Here is a 20,948-nt window from a genome sequence, read left to right as displayed (position 1 = left end):
CTTATGCTACAGTGTACGTTTAGAGTTAGGTCCCGTCCCAAATAACATCCTATTGCCTATGTAGTGGTTAGAGTTAGGTCTTGTCCCAAATACCATCCTATTACCTATGAAATGGTCAGAGTTTGGACTCGTCCCAAATACCATCCTATTACCTATGAAATGGTCAGAGTTTGGACTCGTCCCAAATACCATCCTATTACCTATGAAATGGTCAGAGTTTGGACTCGTCCCAAATACCATCCTATTACCTATGAAATGGTCAGAGTTTGGACTCGTCCCAAATAGTGTCCTATTACCTATGTTGTGCATTAATTTTGACCAAAGCCCTATGGGGCTTTTGGGATGCAGTTTTACCATCAGGATTTAGTGTTTTGGTTGGTGGTTAGCGTTAGACTCTCCTGTGGGAGACCCAGGCTCAGCTGGTTCCGGCTGACAACAAAACGTTAAGGGAACATTTTGTGTAGACTGGGCTCTCAAACCCTGGCTGGCAGCTTGTCTAGGAGAGATAGACAACTCCAATTACAAAGCCACAAGACCTCAACGGCTGAGCAGGCGGATACAGGAGTTCCATCTTCCAAACGGCTCGAAAGGTGGAAAGGTGAACGAAAGCAAAAAACTGTACGCAACGACTAAAATGTAAAATGTAAATCTAGTTTTGAAATGACTGTGTGGCTGGTTTTATTCAGAACGGTGATGGCCGCCAAAGGGCTCCTGTCAGAGAGAATCAGATTCAGGACTTTTCTTTGATCGCTTTGCTCCGTTTCAGTTTGGCAGGTGAGGTGAGTCATCGAGGACATTGAAGTAATAAAAGTACGTAGAACGATGCATACTACAAGGGTGTGGCCATTCTCGTAAATGGTATACTGTAGTAGTAGATGGTATAATGGTATACTGTAGTAGTAGATGGTATAATGGTATACTGTAGTAGTAAATAGTATAATGGTATACAGTAGTAGTAGATGGTATAATGGTATACAGTAGTAGTAGATGGTATAATGGTATACAGTAGTAGTAGATGGTATAATGGTATACAGTAGTAGTAGATGGTATAATGGTATACTGTAGTAGTAAATAGTATAATGGTATACAGTAGTAGTAGATGGTATAATGGTATACAGTAGTAGTAGATGGTATAATGGTATACAGTAGTAGTAGATGGTATAATGGTATACAGTAGTAGTAGATGGTATAATGGTATACAGTAGTAGTAGATGGCATAATGGTATGCAGTAGTAGTAGATGGTATAATGGTATACTGTAGTAGTAGATGGTATAATGGTATACAGTAGTAGTAGATGGCATAATGGTATACAGTAGTAGTAGATGGTATAATGGTATACTGTAGTAGTAAATGGTATAGTGGTATACTGTAGTAGTAGATGGCATAATGGTATACAGTAGTAGTAGATGGTATAATGGTATACTGTAGTAGTAAATAGTATAATGGTATACTGTAGTAGTAGATGGCATAATGGTATACTGTAGTAGTAGATGGTATAATGGTATACTGTAGTAGTAAATAGTATAATGGTATACTGTAGTAGTAGATGGCATAATGGTATACTGTAGTAGTAGATGGTATAATGGTATACTGTAGTAGTAGATGGTATAATGGTATACTGTAGTAGTAGATGGTATAATGGTATACTGTAGTAGTAGATGGTATAATGGTATACTGTAGTAGTAAATAGTATAATGGTATACTGTAGTAGTAGATGGCATAATGGTATACTGTAGTAGTAGATGGTATAATGGTATACTGTAGTAGTAGATGGTATAATGGTATACTGTAGTAGTAGATGGTATAATGGTATACTGTAGTAGTAGATGGTATAATGGTATACAGTAGTAGTAGATGGTATAATGGTATACTGTAGTAGTAGATGGTATAATGGTATACAGTAGTAGTAGATGGCATAATGGTATACAGTAGTAGTAAATGGCATAATGGTATACAGTAGTAGTAAATGATATAGTGGTATACTGTAGTAGTAAATGGCATAATGGTATACAGTAGTAGTAAATGGCATAATGGTATACTGTAGTAGTAAATGATATAGTGGTATACTGTAGTAGTAGATGGCATAATGGTATACAGTAGTAGTAAATGATATAATGGTATACTGTAGTACTAAATGGCATAATGGTATACAGTAGTAGTAAATGATATAGTGGTATACTGTAGTAGTAGATGGCATAATGGTATACAGTAGTAGTAAATGATATAGTGGTATACTGTAGTAGTAAATGGTATAGTGGCATACTGTAGTGGTAAATGGTGTAGTGGTATACAGTAGTAGTAAATGATATAGTGGTATACTGTAGTACTAAATGGTATTGTGGTATACTGTAGTAGTAAATGGTATAATGGTACAATGGTATACTGTAGTAGTAAATTGTATAATTGTTTACTGTAGTAGTAAATGGTATAATGGTATAGTGTAGAAGTACATGGTATAGTGGTATACTGTAGTAGTAAATGGTATAATGTTATAATGATATACTGTAGTAGTAAATGGTATACTGGTATACTGTAGTAGTAAATGGTGTAATGGTTTAATGGTATACTGTAGTTGTAAATGGTGTAGTGGTATACTGTAGTAGTAAATGGTATACTAGCATAATGTAGTAAGTAGTAAATGGTATACTGGTATACTGTAGTAGTAAATGGTATAATGTTATAATGATATACTGTAGTAGTAAATGGTATACTGGTATACTGTAGTAGTAAATGGTGTAATGGTTTAATGGTATACTGTAGTAGTAAATGGTATTCTAGTATAATGTAGTAGTAAATGGTATAATGGCATAATGTAGTAGTAAATGGTATACTAGTATAATGTAGTAGTAAATGGTATAATGGCATAATGTAGTAGTAAATGGTATACTAGTATAATGTAGTAGTAAATGGTATAATGGTATAATGTAGTAGTAAATGGTATAATGGTATACTGTAGTAGTAAATGGTATAATGGTATACTGTGGTAGTAAATGGTATACTAGTATAATGTAGTAGTAAATGGTATAATGGTATAATGTAGTATTAAATGGTATAATGGCATATAGTAGTAGTAAATGTCATAGTGGTATACTGTTGTGTAAATGTTATAATGGTATACTGTAGTAGTAAATAGTATAGTGGTATACTGTAGTAGTAAATGGTATAATGGTATACTGTAGTAGTACATTTTCATAGTGGTATACTGTAGTGTAAATGGTATAATAGTATACTGTAATATAAAATGGTGTAATGGTATACTGTAGTAGTACATGTCATGGTGTTATACTCTAGTAGTAAATGGTATAATGGTTACTGTTGTAGTAAATGGTATAGTGGTATACTGTAGTAGTAAATAGTACAATGGTATACTGTAGTAGTAAATAGTATAATGGTATACTGTAGTAGTAAATGGTATAGTGGTATACTGTAGTAGTACATGTCATGGTGGTATACTCTAGTAGTAAATGGTATAGTGGTATAATGTAGTAGTAAATGGTATAATGGTATAATGTAGTAGTACATGTCATGGTGGTATACTCTAGTAGTAAATGGTATAGTGGTATAATGTTGTAGTAAATGGTATAATTGTATACTGTAGTAGTAAATGGTATAATGGTATACTGTAGTAGTAAATAGTATAATGGTATAATGTAGTAGTAAATGGTATAGTGGTATACTGTAGTAGTAAATGGTATAATGGTATAATGTAGTAGTAAATGGTATAATGGTATACTGTAGTAGGACATGTCATGGTGGTATACTCTAGTAGTAAATGGTATAATGATTTCATTGTACACTGTAGTAGTAAATGGTATAATTGTATACTGTAGTAGTAAATGGTATAATGGTATACTGTAGTAGTACATGTCATGGTGGTATACTGTAGTAGTAAATGGTATAATAGAGGTATTATGACTATGTGACTATGCATAGATGACAACAGAGATCTGCAGTGGTGTAAAGGGGGGGGGGGGGGGGCAATGAAAATAATCTGGGTAGCCATTTGATTAGATGTTCAGGAGTCTTATGGCTTTTGGGTAGAAGCTGTTTAGAAGCCTCTTGGACATAGACTCCGGTACCGCTTGCTGTGCGGTAGCAGAGAGAACAGTCTATGACTAGGGTGACTGGTGGAAGCTTGGCCCCAGGGATGTACTGGGCCGTTCGCACTACCCTCTGTAGTTGCTTGTTGTCGTAGGCCGAGCAGTTGCCATACCAGGCAGTGATGCAACCAGTAAAGATGCTCTTGATGGTGCAGCTGTAGAACCTTTTGAGGATCTGAGGACCCATGCCAAATCTTTTCAGTCTCCTGAGGGTGAATAGGTTTTGTCGTGCCCTCTTCACGACTGCCTTCGTGTGCTTGGACCTTGTTAGTTTGTTGATGACGTAGACACCAAGGAACTTGAAGCTCTCAACCTGCTCCACTGCAGCCCCGTCGATGAGAATGGGGGCGTGCTCGGTCCTCTTTTTCCTTTAGTACAGAATCATCTCCTTTGTCTTGATCACGTTGAGGAAGAGGTTGTTGTCCAGGCACCACACGGCCAGGTCTCTGACCTCCTCTCTATAGGCTGTCTCATCGTTGTCGGTGATCAGGCCTACCACTGTTGTGTCATCGGCAAACTTAATGATGTTGTTGGAGTCGTGCCTGGCCGTGCAGTCATGAGTGAACAGGGAGTACAGGAGGGGGCTGAGCATGCACCCCTGAGGGGCCCCGGTGTTGAGGATCAGCGTGGTGGATGTGTTGTTACCTACCCTTATCACCTGGGAGCGGTCTGTCAGGAAGTCCAGGATCCAGTTGCAGAGGGAGGTATTAAGTCCCAGGGTTCTTAGCTTATTGATGAGATTTGAGGGCACTATGGTCATGCTCGCGGTACACGTCCTGGTAATCCGTCTGGCCCTGCGGCCTTGTGAATGTTGACCTGTTTAAAGTACACCCCCTGGACAGGACACTAGTTTATCTCCAGTTTCTTTAGCGTGAGGCAGCTTGATGTATAAGTACATGCCCTGGACAGGACACTAGTCTATCTCCTGTTTCTGTAGTGAGGCAGCTTGATGTACCAGGACCTCCCCTGGACAGGACACTAGTCTATATCCTGTTTCTGTAGTGAGGCAGCTTGATGTACCAGGACCTCCCCTGGACAGGACACTAGTCTATCTCCTGTTTCTGTAGTGAGACAGCTTGATGTTTTATTTTATTTTATTTATTTTACCTTTATTTAACTAGGCAAGTCAGTTAATAAGAACAAATGATTATTTACAATGTCGGCCTACTCCATCCAAACCCAGATGACACTGGGCCAGTGGGACTATGGCCAGATGTGATACAGCCTGGATTTGAACCAGGGACTGTAGTGATGCCTCTTGCATTGAAATGCAGTGCCTTAGACCGCTGTGCCACTTGGCAGTCTTAAAACGTACCAGTACATCCCCTGAACAGGATGCTAGTTTATTGCAGGGCCTTACCTCCAATCTATCTCCTTAAATTCTGAGTGCCAAGCATAGACCTCAACTACCTCGTACCCCTGCACATTGACTCGGTAATGGTATATAGCTTCGTTATTGTTATTTTATTGTCTTACCATTTTCCTTTTTGGACAAATATTTGTCTTACTTTTTAACTCTGCGTTGTTGGGAATGGGCTAGTAATTAAGCATTTCACGGTAAATTCTACATCTGTTGTATTCGGTGTATGTGACCAATAATATTTGATTTGATTTGAGAGACGCATCAGGTTCCATTTTTATAGTCTTTGGTATGAATCAGCCTGGGATCAAACTCCCAACATTCCAATCTCATGAGGGAATTCTGAGTCTTTTAAACTGAGTAAGAGGACAAGTACATTAGAGTGTCTAGTTTGAGAAACAGACGCCTCAAGTCCTCAACTGGCAGCTTCATTAAATAGTTCACGCAAAACACCAGTCTCAACGTCAACAATGAAGAGGCAACTCCAGGATGCTGGCCTTCTAAGCAGAGTTCCTCTGTCCAGAGTCTGTGTTATTTTGCCCATCTTAATCTTTTATTTTTATTGGCCAGTCTGAGATATGGCTTTTTCTTTGCAACTCTGCCTAGAAAGCCAGCATCCTGGAGTTGCCTCTTCACTGTTGACGGTGACACTGGTGTTTTGTGGGTACTATTTTATGAAGCCATTGGAACACAGGAGTGATGGTTGCTGATAATGGGCCTCTGTACGCCTATGTAGATATTCCATAAAAAAAATCTGCCGTTTCCAGATACATTAGTAATTTACAACATTAACAATGTCTACACTGTATTTTTGATGAATTTGATGTTATTTTAATGGACAATTAAAAAAAAAATGTTCTTTCAAAAACAAGAAAATGTCTAAGTGACACCAAACTTTTGAACGGTAGTGTACCTGAATTTGAACCTTTATTTCCTCAAATTGCCTTTTCTTTGTATGTTAGAAGGTCCCATACACAGACAATTGCTTTATGTTTTCATGCTTTGGTGTAATTCTCCTTTCCGGATAAGGCTTAACTATGAATTTCAAATGACTGGGAATACAGAGTTGATCAGGCTGTTGATTGTGGCCTGTCCATTGTTGTCCCACTCCTCTTCAATGGCTGTGTGAAGTTGTTGGATATTTTCGGGAACTGGAACACGCTGTCGTACATGTCGATCCAGAGCATCCCAAACATGCTCAATTGTTGATGTGTCTGGTGAGTATGCAGGACATTTTCAGCTTTCAGGAATTGTGTACAGAGGCCGTTGCGACATGTGGCCGTGCATTATCATGCTGAAACATGAGGTGATGGCGGCAGATGTATGGCACGACAATGGGCCTCATGATCTCATCACGATATCTCTGTGCATTCAAAATTCCATTGATAAAATGCAATTGTGTTTGTTGCCCATAGCTTATACCTGCCCATATCCTAACCCCACCGCCACCATGAAGCACTCTGTTCACAAAGTTGACGTCAGCCAATCGCTCGCCTTCACGACGCCATACAGTTGAAACCAGAATTCATCCAGGAAGAGCACATATCTCTATCGAAAGAAGATGGGCATTTGTCAACTGAAGTCGGTCACGATGCCAAACTACAGTCAGGTCAAGACCTTGGTGAGGACGACGAGAACGCAGATGAGCTTCCCTGAGATGGTTTCTGACAGTTTTTCAAGAATTTCTTTGACTATGCAAACCCACAGTTTCGTCAGCTGTTCAGCTGGCTGGTCTCAAATTAATCCCGCAGGTGAAGACGACGGATGTGGAAGACCTGGGTTGGCGTGGTTACACTTGGTCTGAGGTTGTGAGGCCGGGTTGAATGCACTGACATATTCTTTAAAACTACACTGGAGGTGGCTTATGGTAGAGAAATTAACATTGAATTCTCTGGCAACAGCTCTGTTGGACATTCCTGCAGTCAACATGCCAATTGCACTCTCCTTCAAAACAGTGGCGTTGTGTTGTGTGTCAAAATTGTACATTTTATAGTAGTCTTTTACTGTCCCCACAGTGCACCTGTGTAAGGATCATGCTGTTTAATCAACTTCCTGATATGCCACACTTTTCAGGTGGATAGATTATTTTGGCAAAGGAGAACAATTTGAGAGAAATAAAACTTTTCGTGACTATGTAACATTTCTGGGATCTTTTATTTCAGCTCATGGGACCAGCACTTTACATGTTGTGTTTATATTTTTTTGTTCAATATACGTGATATAATCTTGCTATGTCACATCATTGGGCAAAACACAGAGCCCTAGCCATAACAAAACCATAACCAATACCGAACCATAACATCTCTATGGAGTAGTATTACTCTCTATGGGAATATTACTACATATTAAAAACATACGTAGCAGCATTCCTTGGCTTACTCCTTGATACCACTGATAGAAAAACAGCATAAAGTACAAATAATACCTACTGATGTTGTTTAGAAAGGCAAACATACACAGATAAAGTACTTTTCCACAGCACCTATAATAACATGGGCCAGACAGAAGCAGGTCTAATCTGACATACTATTACATTACGGTATAAAATAATGATGTTCCTTTAAGTGCTAACTTGTATATTGTTATCTATGTTATATTCTGTTGTTGTAATATTGGACATCAGTTCAGTTCTACAGGCAAGACAATAATAACAAAACCAACAACACACACACATATATATATATATATATATATATATATATATATATATATATATATATATATATATATATATATACACAGTACCAGTCAAACATTTGGACTGTTTTAGAACACCGACTCATTCCAAGGTTTTTCTTTATTTGTTACTATTTTCTACATTGTAGAATAATAGTGAATACATCAAAACTATGAAATAACACATATGGAATCATGTAGTAAGCAACAAAAAGTGTTAAACAAATCAAAATATATTTTATATGAGGTTCTTCAAAGTAGCCACCCTTTGCCTTGATGACAGCTTTGCACACTCTTGGCATTATCTCAACCAGCTTCACGAGGTAGTCACCTGGAATGCATTTCAATTAACAGGTGTGCCTTGTTAAAAGTCAATTTGTGGAATTTCTTTCCTTGCGTTTGAGCCAATCAGTTGTGTTGTGACAAAGTAGTGGTGGTACACAGAAGATAGCCCTATTGGGTAATGACCAAGTCAATATTATGGCAAGAACAGCTCAAATAAAAGAAGAGAAACTACAGCCATCATTACTTTAAGACATGAAGGTCAGTCAATATGGAAAATTTCAAGAACTTTGAAAGTTTCTTCAAGTGCAGTCGCAAAAACAATCAAGGCCTATGACTAAACTGTCTCTCATGAGGACCGCCACAGGAAAGGAAGACCCAGAGTTACCTCTGCTGCAAAGGATACGTTCATGTCACGTCCTGGCCAGTATAAGGGTTAATTAGTATTGTAGTTTGGTCAGGACGTGGCAGAGGGTATTCGTTTTATGTGGTTCGGGGTGGTGTGTTTGTTAAAAGGGTGTTTGATTTAGTATTTCCGGGTTTTGGTTTATGTATTTCTATGTTTAGTCTAGTGTGTCTGGTTCTATGCTGAGTTAATTGGGGTGGACTTCCAATTGAAGGCAGCTGTGTGGTGTTGCCTTTGATTGGAAGTCCTATATTAGTTGGGTGTGTTTGTTTGTTATCTGTGGGTGATTGTTCTGTGTTTAGCCTGTGCCTTGCCAGACTGTCAGTGAATCGTTTGTTTTCTTGTTTGTTGTTTTTGTATTCGTTTTGAAGTGAATAAATGTTCAAAAATGAACAATCACATACCTGCTGCGTATTGGTCTACCTTTTCCGACGATGATTTCGTTATATCGTCAGGAGACGAAGAAAGCCCTGACAGTTCATTAGAGTTACCAGCCTCAGAAATTGCAGCCCAAATAAATGCTTCACAGAGTTCAAGTAACAGACACATCTCAACATCAACTGTTCAGAGGAGACTGTGTGAATCAGGCTTTCATGGTCGAATTGCTGTAAAGAAACCACTACTAAAGGACACCAATAAGAAGAAGAGACTTGCTTGGGTCAAGAAACACGGGCAATGGACTTTAGACCGGTGAAAATCTGTCCTTTGGTCTGATGAGTCCAAATTTGAGATGTTTGGTTCCAACCGCTGTGTCTTTGTGAGACGCAGAGTAGGTGAATGGATGATCTCTGCATGTGTGGTTCCCACCATGAAGCATGGAGGAGGAGGTGTGATGTATTTAGAATTCAGGGCACACTTTACCAGCATGGCTACCACAGCATTCTGCAGTGATATGCCATCCCATCTGGTTTGCGCTTAGTGGGAGGTGTGATGGTGCTTTGCTGGTGACACTGTCTGTGATTTATTTAGATTTCAAGGCACACTTAACCAGCATGGCTACCACAGCATTCTGCAGTGATACGCCATCTGCCTGTTCATCCAGCTATCATCCAGAAGGCGAGGTCAGTACATGTGCATCAAAGCTGGAACCGAGAGACTGAAAAACAGCTTCTATCTCAAGGCCATCAGACTGTTAACAGCCATCACTAACATTGAGTGGCTGCTGCCAACATACTGACTCAACTCAAGCCACTTTAATACATGGGAAAATTGATGTAATCAATTTATCACTTGCCACTTTATATTATTTATATTAGATAATGTTTACATAACCTACATTATTCATCTCATATGTATATACTGTACGTTATACCATCTACTGCATCCTGCCATCTTGATGTAATTAGATGTATCACTAGCCACTTTAAACAATGCCACTTTATATAATGTTTTCATAATCAACATTACTCATCTCATATGTATATACTGTACTCTATACCATCTACTGCATCTTGCCATCCTGATGTAATGTATCACTAGCCACCTTAAACAATGCTGCTTTATATGCTTTTATACCCTACATTACTCATCTCATATGTATATACTGTACTCTATAATTACATCTTGTCTATGCCGCACGGCCATCACTCATTTATTTCTATATTTTTATGTACATATTCGTATTCATTCCTTTACACTTGTGTGTACAAGGTAGTTGTTGTGGAATTGGTAGATTACTTGTTAGATATTAATGCATGGTCAGAACTAGAAGCACAAGCATTTCGCTACACTTGCATTAACACCTGCTAACCATGTGTATGTGACAAATAAATTTGATTTGATCTCATCTGGTTTGAGCTTAGTGGGACTATCATTTGTTTTTCAACAGGACAATGACCCAGCACACCTCCAGGCTGTGTAAGGGCTATTTGACCAAGAAGGAGAGTGATGGAGTGCTGCATCAGATGACCTGGCCTCCACAATCCCCCGACCTCAACCGAATTGAGATGGTTTGGGATGACTTGGACCACAGAGTGAAGGAAAAGCAGCCAACAAATGCTCAGCATATGTGGGAACTTCAAGGCTGTTGGAAAAGCATTTCAGGTGAAGCTAGTTGAGAGAATGTCAAGAGTGTGCAAAGCTGTCATCAAGGCAAAGGGTGGCTACTTTGAAGAATCTAAAATATATATTATATTTTAAATTTGCTTAACACTTTTCTGGTTATTACATGCTTCCATATGTGTTATTTCATAGTTTTGATGTCTTCACTATTATTCTACAATGTAGAAAACAGTAAAAATAAAGAAATACCCTGGAATGAGTAAGTGTGTCCAGACTTTTGACTGGTACTGCACTTTACAGTTTAAAGTAATTCTAGCAATTACGTCAAATATATACAGTTTATAAAATGAGCCAGATAACATTAAAACATTGAAATGCGACTGCACTGAGCACCAGCCTTGCTCTCTCCCGTCTCTCTTCATTCAGCGCTGCCCGTACCTGTGTTAAATGTCTATAGTTTCCGTGGAAACGTCCTCTGACCTCACGGCTAGTGAAAAGGCCAGAAAAACGTTTCAGTCATTCTCAGGTTTTGACAGCAGAGATGAGTGTTCACAGCCCATTCAGCCTACAGACAGCAGAGATGAGTGATTCTGTGTTTGGTGAGAGAGGAGAGATGGAGCCCCTGACCTTCGGAACACTCAGTCAGAACACGGAACACTCAGTCAGAACACGGAACACTCAGTCAGAGCACGGAACACTCAGTCAGAACACGGAACACTCAGTCAGAACACGGAACACTCAGTCAGAACACGGAACACTCAGTCAGAACACGGAACACTCAGTCAGAGCACGGAACACTCAGTCAGAACACGGAACACTCAGTCAGAACACGGAACACTCAGTCAGAACACGGAACACTCAGTCAGAACACGGAACACTCAGTCAGAACACGGAACACTCAGTCAGAGCACGGAACACTCAGTCAGAACACGGAACACTCAGTCAGAACACGGAACACTCAGTCAGAGCACGGAACACTCAGTCAGAACACGGAACACTCAGTCAGAACACGGAACACTCAGTCAGAACACGGAACACTCAGTCAGAACACGGAACACTCAGTCAGAACACGGAACACTCAGTCAGAGCACGGAACACTCAGTCAGAACACGGAACACTCAGTCAGAACACGGAACACTCAGTCAGAACACGGAACACTCAGTCAGAACACGGAACACTCAGTCAGAACATGGAACACTCAGTCGGAACACGGAACACTCAGTCGGAACACGAAACATTCAGATCACAGCAAACACCCGGAATGCCTTTCCTCCTGGTGGGTTCTGAAGACTGGTGGGGCGAGAGGAAGGGAGGGGGAGAGATGAAGGGGTGAGAGGAAGAGGAGGAAAGGAGGAGGAGGGGGAGAAGGAGCAGACAGAAAACAAGAGAAGGAATCAGTCTGGCTGCCTGTGAAATGTGTCAGAATCTCACTGTCCTGGACGTTCTACACAGACAGACAGACAGACAGACAGACAGACAGACAGACAGACAGACAGACAGACAGACAGACAGACAGACAGACAGACAGACAGACAGACAGACAGCTGATAAACACAAACAAACACAGCTGATAGACCTGTTTTACAGACCAACATAGATGTCAACCATGAACGCCAGCCGCTCGATAACAGACGCCGCGACACAAAGAAATACAAGTCTTTGCTGTTCCAACAAACTGATAAACTTCTGGTGAAACAGATAGACTCAACTTTACGTTGTCTTGAAAAAAGAAAGAAATAGAGACGTGCAGCTTTTACACAAATAGAGAGATGACAGACTGACACAAATAGGCATCCCACCGGGTTGAGTTGGAGAGAGAGAGCGAGCGAGAGAGAGAGAGAGAGAGAGAGAGAGAGAGAGAGAGAGAGAGAGAGAGAGAGAGAGAGAGAGCGCTGTGGCTTGACATGCTTAGGAGATACAGATAGATCTAAACCGGATCTTTAGCCCTGAAGAGATGTCGCTGCTAGGCTAGCTAACACTAACACTAAGCTATATAAAACGAATATTAGGCTAGCTAACACTAATACTAGGCTATATAACACTACTACTAGGCTGTGTAATACTAATACTTAGCTAGCTAAACCTGTATTTTTAATGTGCACGCTGGCCTGCACAGGACTTGCAGCACTTTTATTGTCCAATGCAGAAACTAGCACTGATTGAACTGTTCCTCTGTTTCCAGACCGGCAAAGAGACTGGTAAAGAGACCGGTAAAGAGACCGGTAGAGAGACCGGTAGAGAGACCGGTAAAGAGACCGGTAGAGAGACCGGTAGAGAGACCGGTAGAGAGACCGGTAAAGAGACCGGTAAAGAGACCGGTAGAGAGACCGGTAAAGAGACCGGTAGAGAGACCGGTAGAGAGACCGGTAGAGAGACCGGTAGAGAGACCGGTAAAGAGACCGGTAGAGAGACCGGTAGAGAGACCGGTAGAGAGACCGGTAAAGAGACTGGTAAAGAGACCGGTAAAGAGACTGGTAAAGAGACTGGTAGAGAGACCTGTAGACCGGTAGAGAGACCGGTAAAGAGACTGGTAGAGAGACTGGTAGAGAGACCTGTAGACCGGTAGAGAGACCGGTAAAGAGACTGGTAGATACTGCATAGCCCTGACTCAACTATTCCCTTCCTGATACAGTCAGTCAGACAGACTCTCCAATTCTAGCCCACTTACTTTGTGTTCACGCTCTATCTATCTTATACTGTGATAACATGTCATCATTACATTTTCTACTTCCATTAAAATTACATTTCCTTATTTTCATTCAGGCATTTCTTTCTGTCTCTCTCTCTCTCTCTCTCTCCAGTGTATTCCATATCATTACACAAAGACACTAGGGGACTTACCGTACAGTATATGGTTGTGTTCCAAATAGCACCATATTATAGCATTATGGGCCCTGGTCAAAAGTAGTCCACTATGTAGGAAATAGAGCCTCATTTAAGATGCAGACTTTAAGCTGTGCTGGTGTGTGCTAGACACCAGGCTGAGATGAATGACCACAGTGTGGGATAAGCTCCACACAGCCGTGGGTCGGTCCGTACCTCTCGGAAGTAATGCCGTTTTGGTACGAGGCAATGTACTGTTTCCGCTTGTCTACCGGCATCACGTCGATGTAGCCACCCACATTGTTCTGAAGCACCCCTGCGTGGACCGCCACCCGGCATATACTGGATTTCTGGAGAGAGGGAGAGAGGGAGGGAGGGAGGGAGAGAGAGAGAGGGAGAGAGAGAGAGAGAGAGAAAGAGAGGGAGGGAGGGAGAGAGGGAGGGAGGGAGGGAGGGAGGGAGGGAGGGAGGGAGGGAGGGAGGGAGGGAGGGAGAGAGGGAGGGAGGGAGGGAGGGAGGGAGGGAGGGAGGGAGAGAGAGAGAGAGAGGGAGAGAGGGAGGGAGAGAGAGGGGGGGATAGAGAGAGAGAGAGAGAGAGAGAGAGAGAGAGAGAGGGATGGAGAGAGAGAGAGAGAGAGAGAGAGAGGGATGGAGAGAGAGAGAGAGAGAGAGAGAGAGAGAGAGGGAGAGAGAGAGAGAGAGAGAGAGGGGGAGAGGGAGAGAGAGAGAGAGATGGAGGGAGGGAGGGAGGGAGGGAGAAGAAAAAAGATGGTTAGAGAGTTGGGCTGGTGAAAGACCGATCGAGAGACCGTCGTGAAAAATGACAGAATTAGTCATGCTATCCAATTTTTTTTTTACTTAAAGAATTGTCTCTTGTTAAACGCTAATGTTTTTTTTTTTTCGAACCTGACACAAAGTTCTCTTGGTGTGACTTATTCGTAAGACTAGGCGTATAGCTAAGGTCCGTTTAGATGCGACCGCAAGCGCGTGAGACATCCCGTGGGTTTACAATCTGCAGGAAGTCAGCTGTGTGGAACCTTGCAGGAAGTAGCACATTATAGTGTGAACTGTGACAGAACGCAGTTAAACGGTTGAGCCCTCGTGCTATCAACCTCGGGGGGCTATCTTAATCTACGCAGACAAACCAAATCGCCTTTTACACACCATGCTCCGCCCCTGTTTCCACACATCTGCTAAATTGCCACGCAGACAAAATAAGTTTTACTTTTTTTTTCTATAAAAGCTGTGACCCAATTATGATTCGTCGGGCCTTATTAACCATCTTCAACGGTGAAAGGTTCACTGCTCCATTTTTGCTAATCTTATAATAAAGTTGATGTTTGAAGAATCTGCAGACTCTCTCTTTAGAATTTCTGCCACAAGAGAGAAATAAGAGATAAGCGAAAGAGAGGGAGAGAGAGAGAGGAAGAGGGAGAGAGGGAAAGGGAGAGAAGAGAGAGAGGAAGAGGGAGAGAGGGAAAGGGAGAGAAGAGAGAGAGGAAGAGGGAGAGCGAAGGGGAAGAGAGGTAGAGATACAAAGATGTGGGACAGACAGAGAGGCTGAGAGCGAGAAAGAGAGACAAGAGAGAGACCAAAGAGAGAGGGAGAGAAGTAAGAAACAAAGAGAGAGAGAGAGAGAGCGCGAGAGAGAGAACACTGTGAGGAATCTCTGTAGTCAAGACTGAATCAGACACTATACAACAGCCCTCTGATCTGAGGTATGACATCAGGGATTCTAAGAACGCACCAGATTCTCCACTGACCTGATATTTGGCATCATGAAACATCAGGGATTCTAAGAACGCACCAGATTCTCCACTGACCTGATATTTGGCATCATGAAACATCAGGGATTCTAAGAACACACCAGATTTGCCTCTGAGCTTAGCTGAGTCACTTACATCTGAATAGATTCTGGTTCCGATGACCCGTGATATGTTAGGGTTCTCGTCCATGCAGTTCCTGGGGCAATATAACCTGAAAACAGACAGGATCAGTGTAGCTTAATGTTTAAACAATCTAATTTACTCTATAAAGGGGTAGTGTTGTGAGGTGGAGGGGGGTAGATGAAAGAGATAGAGTCAGAGAGAGACCATGCCCACAACCTATTTAGATCTAGATCAGACCTTAGAAATAAATAAGGAAATGATCTCAACAGAGAAAAATGTCCTCCTGTGTGCTACCTATATCCCCCCACTAGAATCCCCATTCTTTAATGAAGACAGCTTCTCCATCCTGGAGGGGGAGATCAACCATTTCCAGGCCCAGGGACATGTACTAGTCTGTGGTGACCTAAATGCCAGAACAGGACAAGAACCTGACACTCTCAGCACACAGGGGGACAAACACCTACCTGGAGGTGACAGCATTCCCTCCCCCATATGCCCCCCTAGACACAACTACGACAACGTAACCAACAAAAACGGGTCACAACTCCTGCAGCGCTGTTGGACGCTGTGTCTGTACATGTGTAAATGGTAGGCTTTGAGGGGACTCCTACGGTAGGTACACCTATAGCTCATCTCTTGGTAGTAGTACTGTAGACTACTTTATCACTGACCTCAACCCAGAGTCTCTCAGGGCGTTCACAGTCAGTCCACTGACACACCTATCAGACTGAAGAGCTATTCAAAATCTTTTCGGCCATTTAACAAAGAACAAAGATCAAAACATGATAATTTACAAAATGAAGAGTCAGTTATTAAAGATTACCAGAACCCCACTGGATTCTCCAATTTCATTGGATGAGGTACAGGACAAAATACAAACCCTCCAACCCCAAAAGGCCTGTGGTGTTGATGGTATCCTCAATGAAATGATAAAATATACAGACCACAAATTCAAATTGGCTATTTTTAAACTCTTTAACATCATCCTTAGCTCTGGGATCTTCCCCAATATTTGGAACCAAGGACTGGTCACCCCCAATCCACGAATTTGATCCCAATCTGTGTCAACAGCAATCTCTGAAAATCCTCTTCAGTATCATCAACAGCAGACGGCAACATTTCCTCAGTGAAAAAAAATGTCCTGAGCAAATGTCAAATTGGCTTCATACCAAAATATGGTAAAACAAACCACCCTTACTGACAAACAAACAAACCAAAACAAAAGCAGTCTTCTGAACCTAGCGATCCCTCTGCCATCTGGTACTTGGGCTCTGTTCACAAACACAAACAGAGTCCCAGGCCAGCAACACAAATAGACCCAAACCAAATTATGAGGAAGAAAAAATATAACTATTTGACACACTGGAAACAATTAACCAAAAAAACGAAGCAAATTTGAATGCTATCTGTCCCTAAACAGAGAGTACACAGCGGCAGAATACCTGACCACTGTGATTGACCCAAAATTAAGAAAATCATTGACTATGTAAAGATTCAGTGAGAATAGCCTTGCTATTGAGAGAGGTCGCTTTTGAGAGCAACAAAATGAGGAACACGTAGCTGCACTTCTTAACTTCCTGCCAAATGTATGACCACATTAGAGACACACATTTCCTTCAGATCCACAAATAATTGTTGAACAAGTCAAACATAGATCAACTCCATATCGGTTAAGGGAAATACCACACTGTGCATTCACAGCAATATTTGATGAGCCATGAAAAAAAGGGGCAACCAGTTGAGCACAAACAACATTGTAAATACCACCAATACTTATGTGTTTATTTCACATGCTTTGACTATGTAAACACATTTCCCCATGAAAAGTAAAGCCCCTTTGAATTGAACAGACAGACAGACAGACAGACAGACAGACAGACAGACAGACAGACAGACAGACAGACAGACAGACAGACAGACAGACAGACAGACAGACAGACAGACAGACAGACAGACAGACAGACAGACAGACAGACAGACAGACAGTGAGTAATGGTCATACCTTGGACAGTGCTTTACAAGCTTTTGATATGAACACATCTGAGCCACCGTGGTCTCACAGGTGATCGCTTTCACTGGAAGGCAGGAAGGAGGCTGATATCAGGCCCAAGGAGATCTCAACAGGACTTAATGTAATCTAATTCAGTTAATTCCATAGTTGTTGTACTGTACTGACCTGTTACTTTGGAGATGATAAAAGCATTGGCGCTCTGATACTTCCTGTAAATGTAAAAAACATTCTTATGATTCCAAAATTCTGGTAACTTTCGCCAAATTCGTAGGTTTTTATTCTTCCTGGTTGGAAGTTTCCCAGACATTCGTAATCCTCCGCCCAGGTTTTCTGTAAAACTTGGGAATTTATGGAAAGTCACCAGAGTTTTGCATCCTTGCACATTGTTATTCCTCTGTTCACTCTTTCTAGAAGACAGGAAGCCCCATTTCGAAAAAAAAAAAAAAACTACATTTTATCAACAGAGAGCGGAAATACTCCAAACGATATGAAGGGTTTATCCGGACCCTATTTCCTAGAATGAAAAGCATCCAGCCAAAAGCTTAAGACCGGCCCTGAGTATCCCAAACATATCCACTGACCTAAGAAGTTTTATGGTTCCCAGGAATTCGCCAACTGGGATTTCAGGAAAACCAGGGAATTGACTGAAAGTTTGCAACCCTATTGGGAGCATGTAGAGCGTAACTTTCGTACTTTATTTTTCTACAGTTTACTCTCCGCTATTCAGCACCTCTACAAACATGTTTGGGTGTGTGCCAGCTCACGCTTTTTACAAATTCTATGACTCGGACATGGACATGTGTTTACACAGGAGGTTGGCGGCGCCTTAAATGGGGAGGATGGGCTCGTGGTAATGGCCGGAGTGGAATTAGTGGAATGGTAGCAAATACATGGTTTCCATTTGTTTGATTGCCATTCCATTGGCTCCGTTCCAGCCATTATTACTTGCCGTCCTCCCCTCAGCTGATGTGTAAACTGTCCTCAGCTTGAAATGCCTTCACCCGTCTCGCGCCGTCAAAATGCTAGCTTTTTGTCAGTGGTTGTCAAGAGGGCAACGAGATATGTTGGGCAAAGAGATAGTGTTTGCAAGATAGATGACGCTTCCATACCCTAGAGACTGAATTCCATTCTTGTTGGACTTAATGAAGAAGTCCTTCCTGCCTTGTCTGGTGACATCCAGCCATCCTCCATCCTTATCTATCACTCCGGAGTGGAGGCCAGCACGGCAGATACTAGATTGCTGTAAAGTTAACACTGTAAAGTTAGTACATTGTAAAGTTAACACTGTAGAGTGTAAAGTTTACAGTGTAAAGTTAGTACACTGTACATTGAAATTCATTATGCCGCTTTATTTACCATGCATTAGCTCAGTATTTTTATCTGCATTTTGATTAACCTATTCAGTATAAGACTTAGTCTTTGTCCCAAATTGTACCATATTGCCTACAATACTTTAGACCAGGGCCCATAATCCACTATTTTAGACCAGGGCCCATAATGCATTTCTTTTGACCAGGGCCCATAGGCAATAGGATGTAATTTGATTTGATAATGTATGATAATGTAATCACCATCTCATAGTGTACTGTCCCAACCACCTTCCCTGTGGACTCTAAACAGCCGGCAGGACACTCGTACCTGAGGAGAACATAGATGATTTAGGGCTGGGATCAATTTCAATTTAAGTCCATTTTTTGGTTTATTGAGAAGTACTTGAAAATGATTGTGTCCTCTGTGAAGGGGACCAGTCTATCAGGGAGACATTGTGTCCTCTGTGAAGGGGACCAGTCTATCAGGGAGGCATTGTGTCCTCTGTGAAGGGGACCAGTCTACCAGAGAGGCATTGTGTCCTCTGTGAAGGGGACCAGTCTATCAGGGAGACATTGTGTTCTCTGTGAAGGAGTTGGATGGGGAGCTCCTCAACCACTGAATGGGTCTTTATTTATCAGTGGTAACATAGACAGGGACAGCTGATTTGAGACGATGTGTGTGTGTGTGTGTGTGTGTGTGTGTGTGTGTGTGTGTGTGTGTGTGTGTGTGTGTGTGTGTGTGTGTGTGTGTGTGTGTGTGTGTGTGTGTGTGTGTGTGTGTGGTTGTTTTTTCCTTTACCTGTTGCACGTGGTTCCTTTGCACTGATCTCGTAGCTTAGTGTCACAGGTCACATGCTGAGCTGCAACACAGAACACACTGTACTGTCAAGCTAACTAGCTGTTCACATCTGTAGCACACGTAGCTGTCAAGCTAACTAGCTATTCACGTCTGTAGCACACAGAGCTGTCAAGCTAACTAGCTATTCACATATGTAGCACACAGAACACACTGAACTGTCAAGCTAACTAGCTATTCACGTCTGTAGCACACAGCTGTCAAGCTAACTAGCTATTCACATCTGTAGCACATGCAGCTGTCAAGCTAACTAGCTATTCACGTCTGTAGCACACAGAACACACAGAGCTGTCAAGCTAACTAGCTATTCACGTCTGTAGCACACAGCTGTCAAGCTAACTAGCTATTCACGTCTGTAGCACACAGAACACACAGAGCTGTCAAGCTAACTAGCTATTCACGTCTGTAGCACACAGCTATCAAGCTAACTAGATATTCACGTCTGTAGCACTATACTGTTAAGCTAACTAGCTATTCACATATGTAGCACACAGAACACACAGAGCTGTCAGGCTAACTAGCTATTCACATCCGAAATACACAGAACTGTCAAGCTAACTACTGTAGCTATTCACATCTGTAGCACACAGAACACACACTATACTGTTAAGCTAACTAGCTATTTATATCTGTAGCACACAGAACACACTGAACTGTCAAGCTAACTAGCTATTCACGTCTGTAGCACACAGAGCTGTCAAGCTAACTAGCTATTCACGTCTGTAGCACACAGAGCTGTCAAGCTAACTAGCTATTCACATATGTAACACACAGAAAACACACAATGCTTTCATCTGCCTGTCTTTGTGTTAACCACCACTACAGGAGACAACATATAGGCTAGTGAGGTGTTGCTATGCTCTGAGGTGAAGTTTTTCTAGGTACAGATCTAGGTTCAGCTTCAACTCCCCCAATCCTAACCTTAAGCATTTGGGGGAAAATGCTAAAATGAACCAAGATTAGTGTCTAGGTAGTCTCGGAAAACCCAGTTCTAGGTATGAGAATCACGTTGGATTTTCTTGGCTAATTAAGGGAGGGTGCTCTTCAGACAGACAACTTTCCTAACAAAATCACAAGTTTAGGTAGGCAGGGCTTGAAAATAATTCCCTCTGAAACATGACAGAGGTAGACGCAATGCAGACGCAGATAGCTAGGCACATTTTTGCCACAGCTAGTCAGTGGTTGTAAGCTTGTAATGCTAACGTCATGGCGCATGCAAACCACTCATTGAAA

At 41.7% G+C, this 20,948-nt stretch overlaps 1 protein-coding gene across 1 annotated transcript in view; it reads right to left on the bottom strand.

Annotated features, from left to right (window-relative positions):
- Positions 1-7,596: 7,596 nt before the first annotated feature.
- Positions 7,597-20,948, bottom strand: part of LOC106590676 (cysteine-rich secretory protein LCCL domain-containing 1) — a 49,606-nt gene continuing 36,254 nt past the window's right edge. The window contains exons 8-15 of the mRNA XM_045710967.2: positions 19,659-19,719; positions 19,121-19,187; positions 18,659-18,789; positions 17,715-17,758; positions 17,541-17,613; positions 15,551-15,626; positions 13,866-13,999; positions 7,597-12,116 (exon numbers count right to left, since the gene is read on the bottom strand). Of these exons, the coding sequence (XP_045566923.1) occupies positions 12,065-12,116; positions 13,866-13,999; positions 15,551-15,626; positions 17,541-17,613; positions 17,715-17,758; positions 18,659-18,789; positions 19,121-19,187; positions 19,659-19,719 (638 nt within the window). The 3' untranslated portion in view covers positions 7,597-12,064. The remainder of the gene's footprint in view (positions 12,117-13,865; positions 14,000-15,550; positions 15,627-17,540; positions 17,614-17,714; positions 17,759-18,658; positions 18,790-19,120; positions 19,188-19,658; positions 19,720-20,948) is intronic.

The sequence above is a fragment of the Salmo salar genome, chromosome 29, assembly GCF_965601325.2.
Source record: "Salmo salar chromosome 29, fSalSal1, whole genome shotgun sequence".
In the NCBI taxonomy this organism is placed as follows: domain Eukaryota; kingdom Metazoa; phylum Chordata; class Actinopteri; order Salmoniformes; family Salmonidae; genus Salmo; species Salmo salar.
Note: the sequence above shows the minus strand (reverse complement) of the source record. Positions and strands in the feature narration are given on the sequence as shown.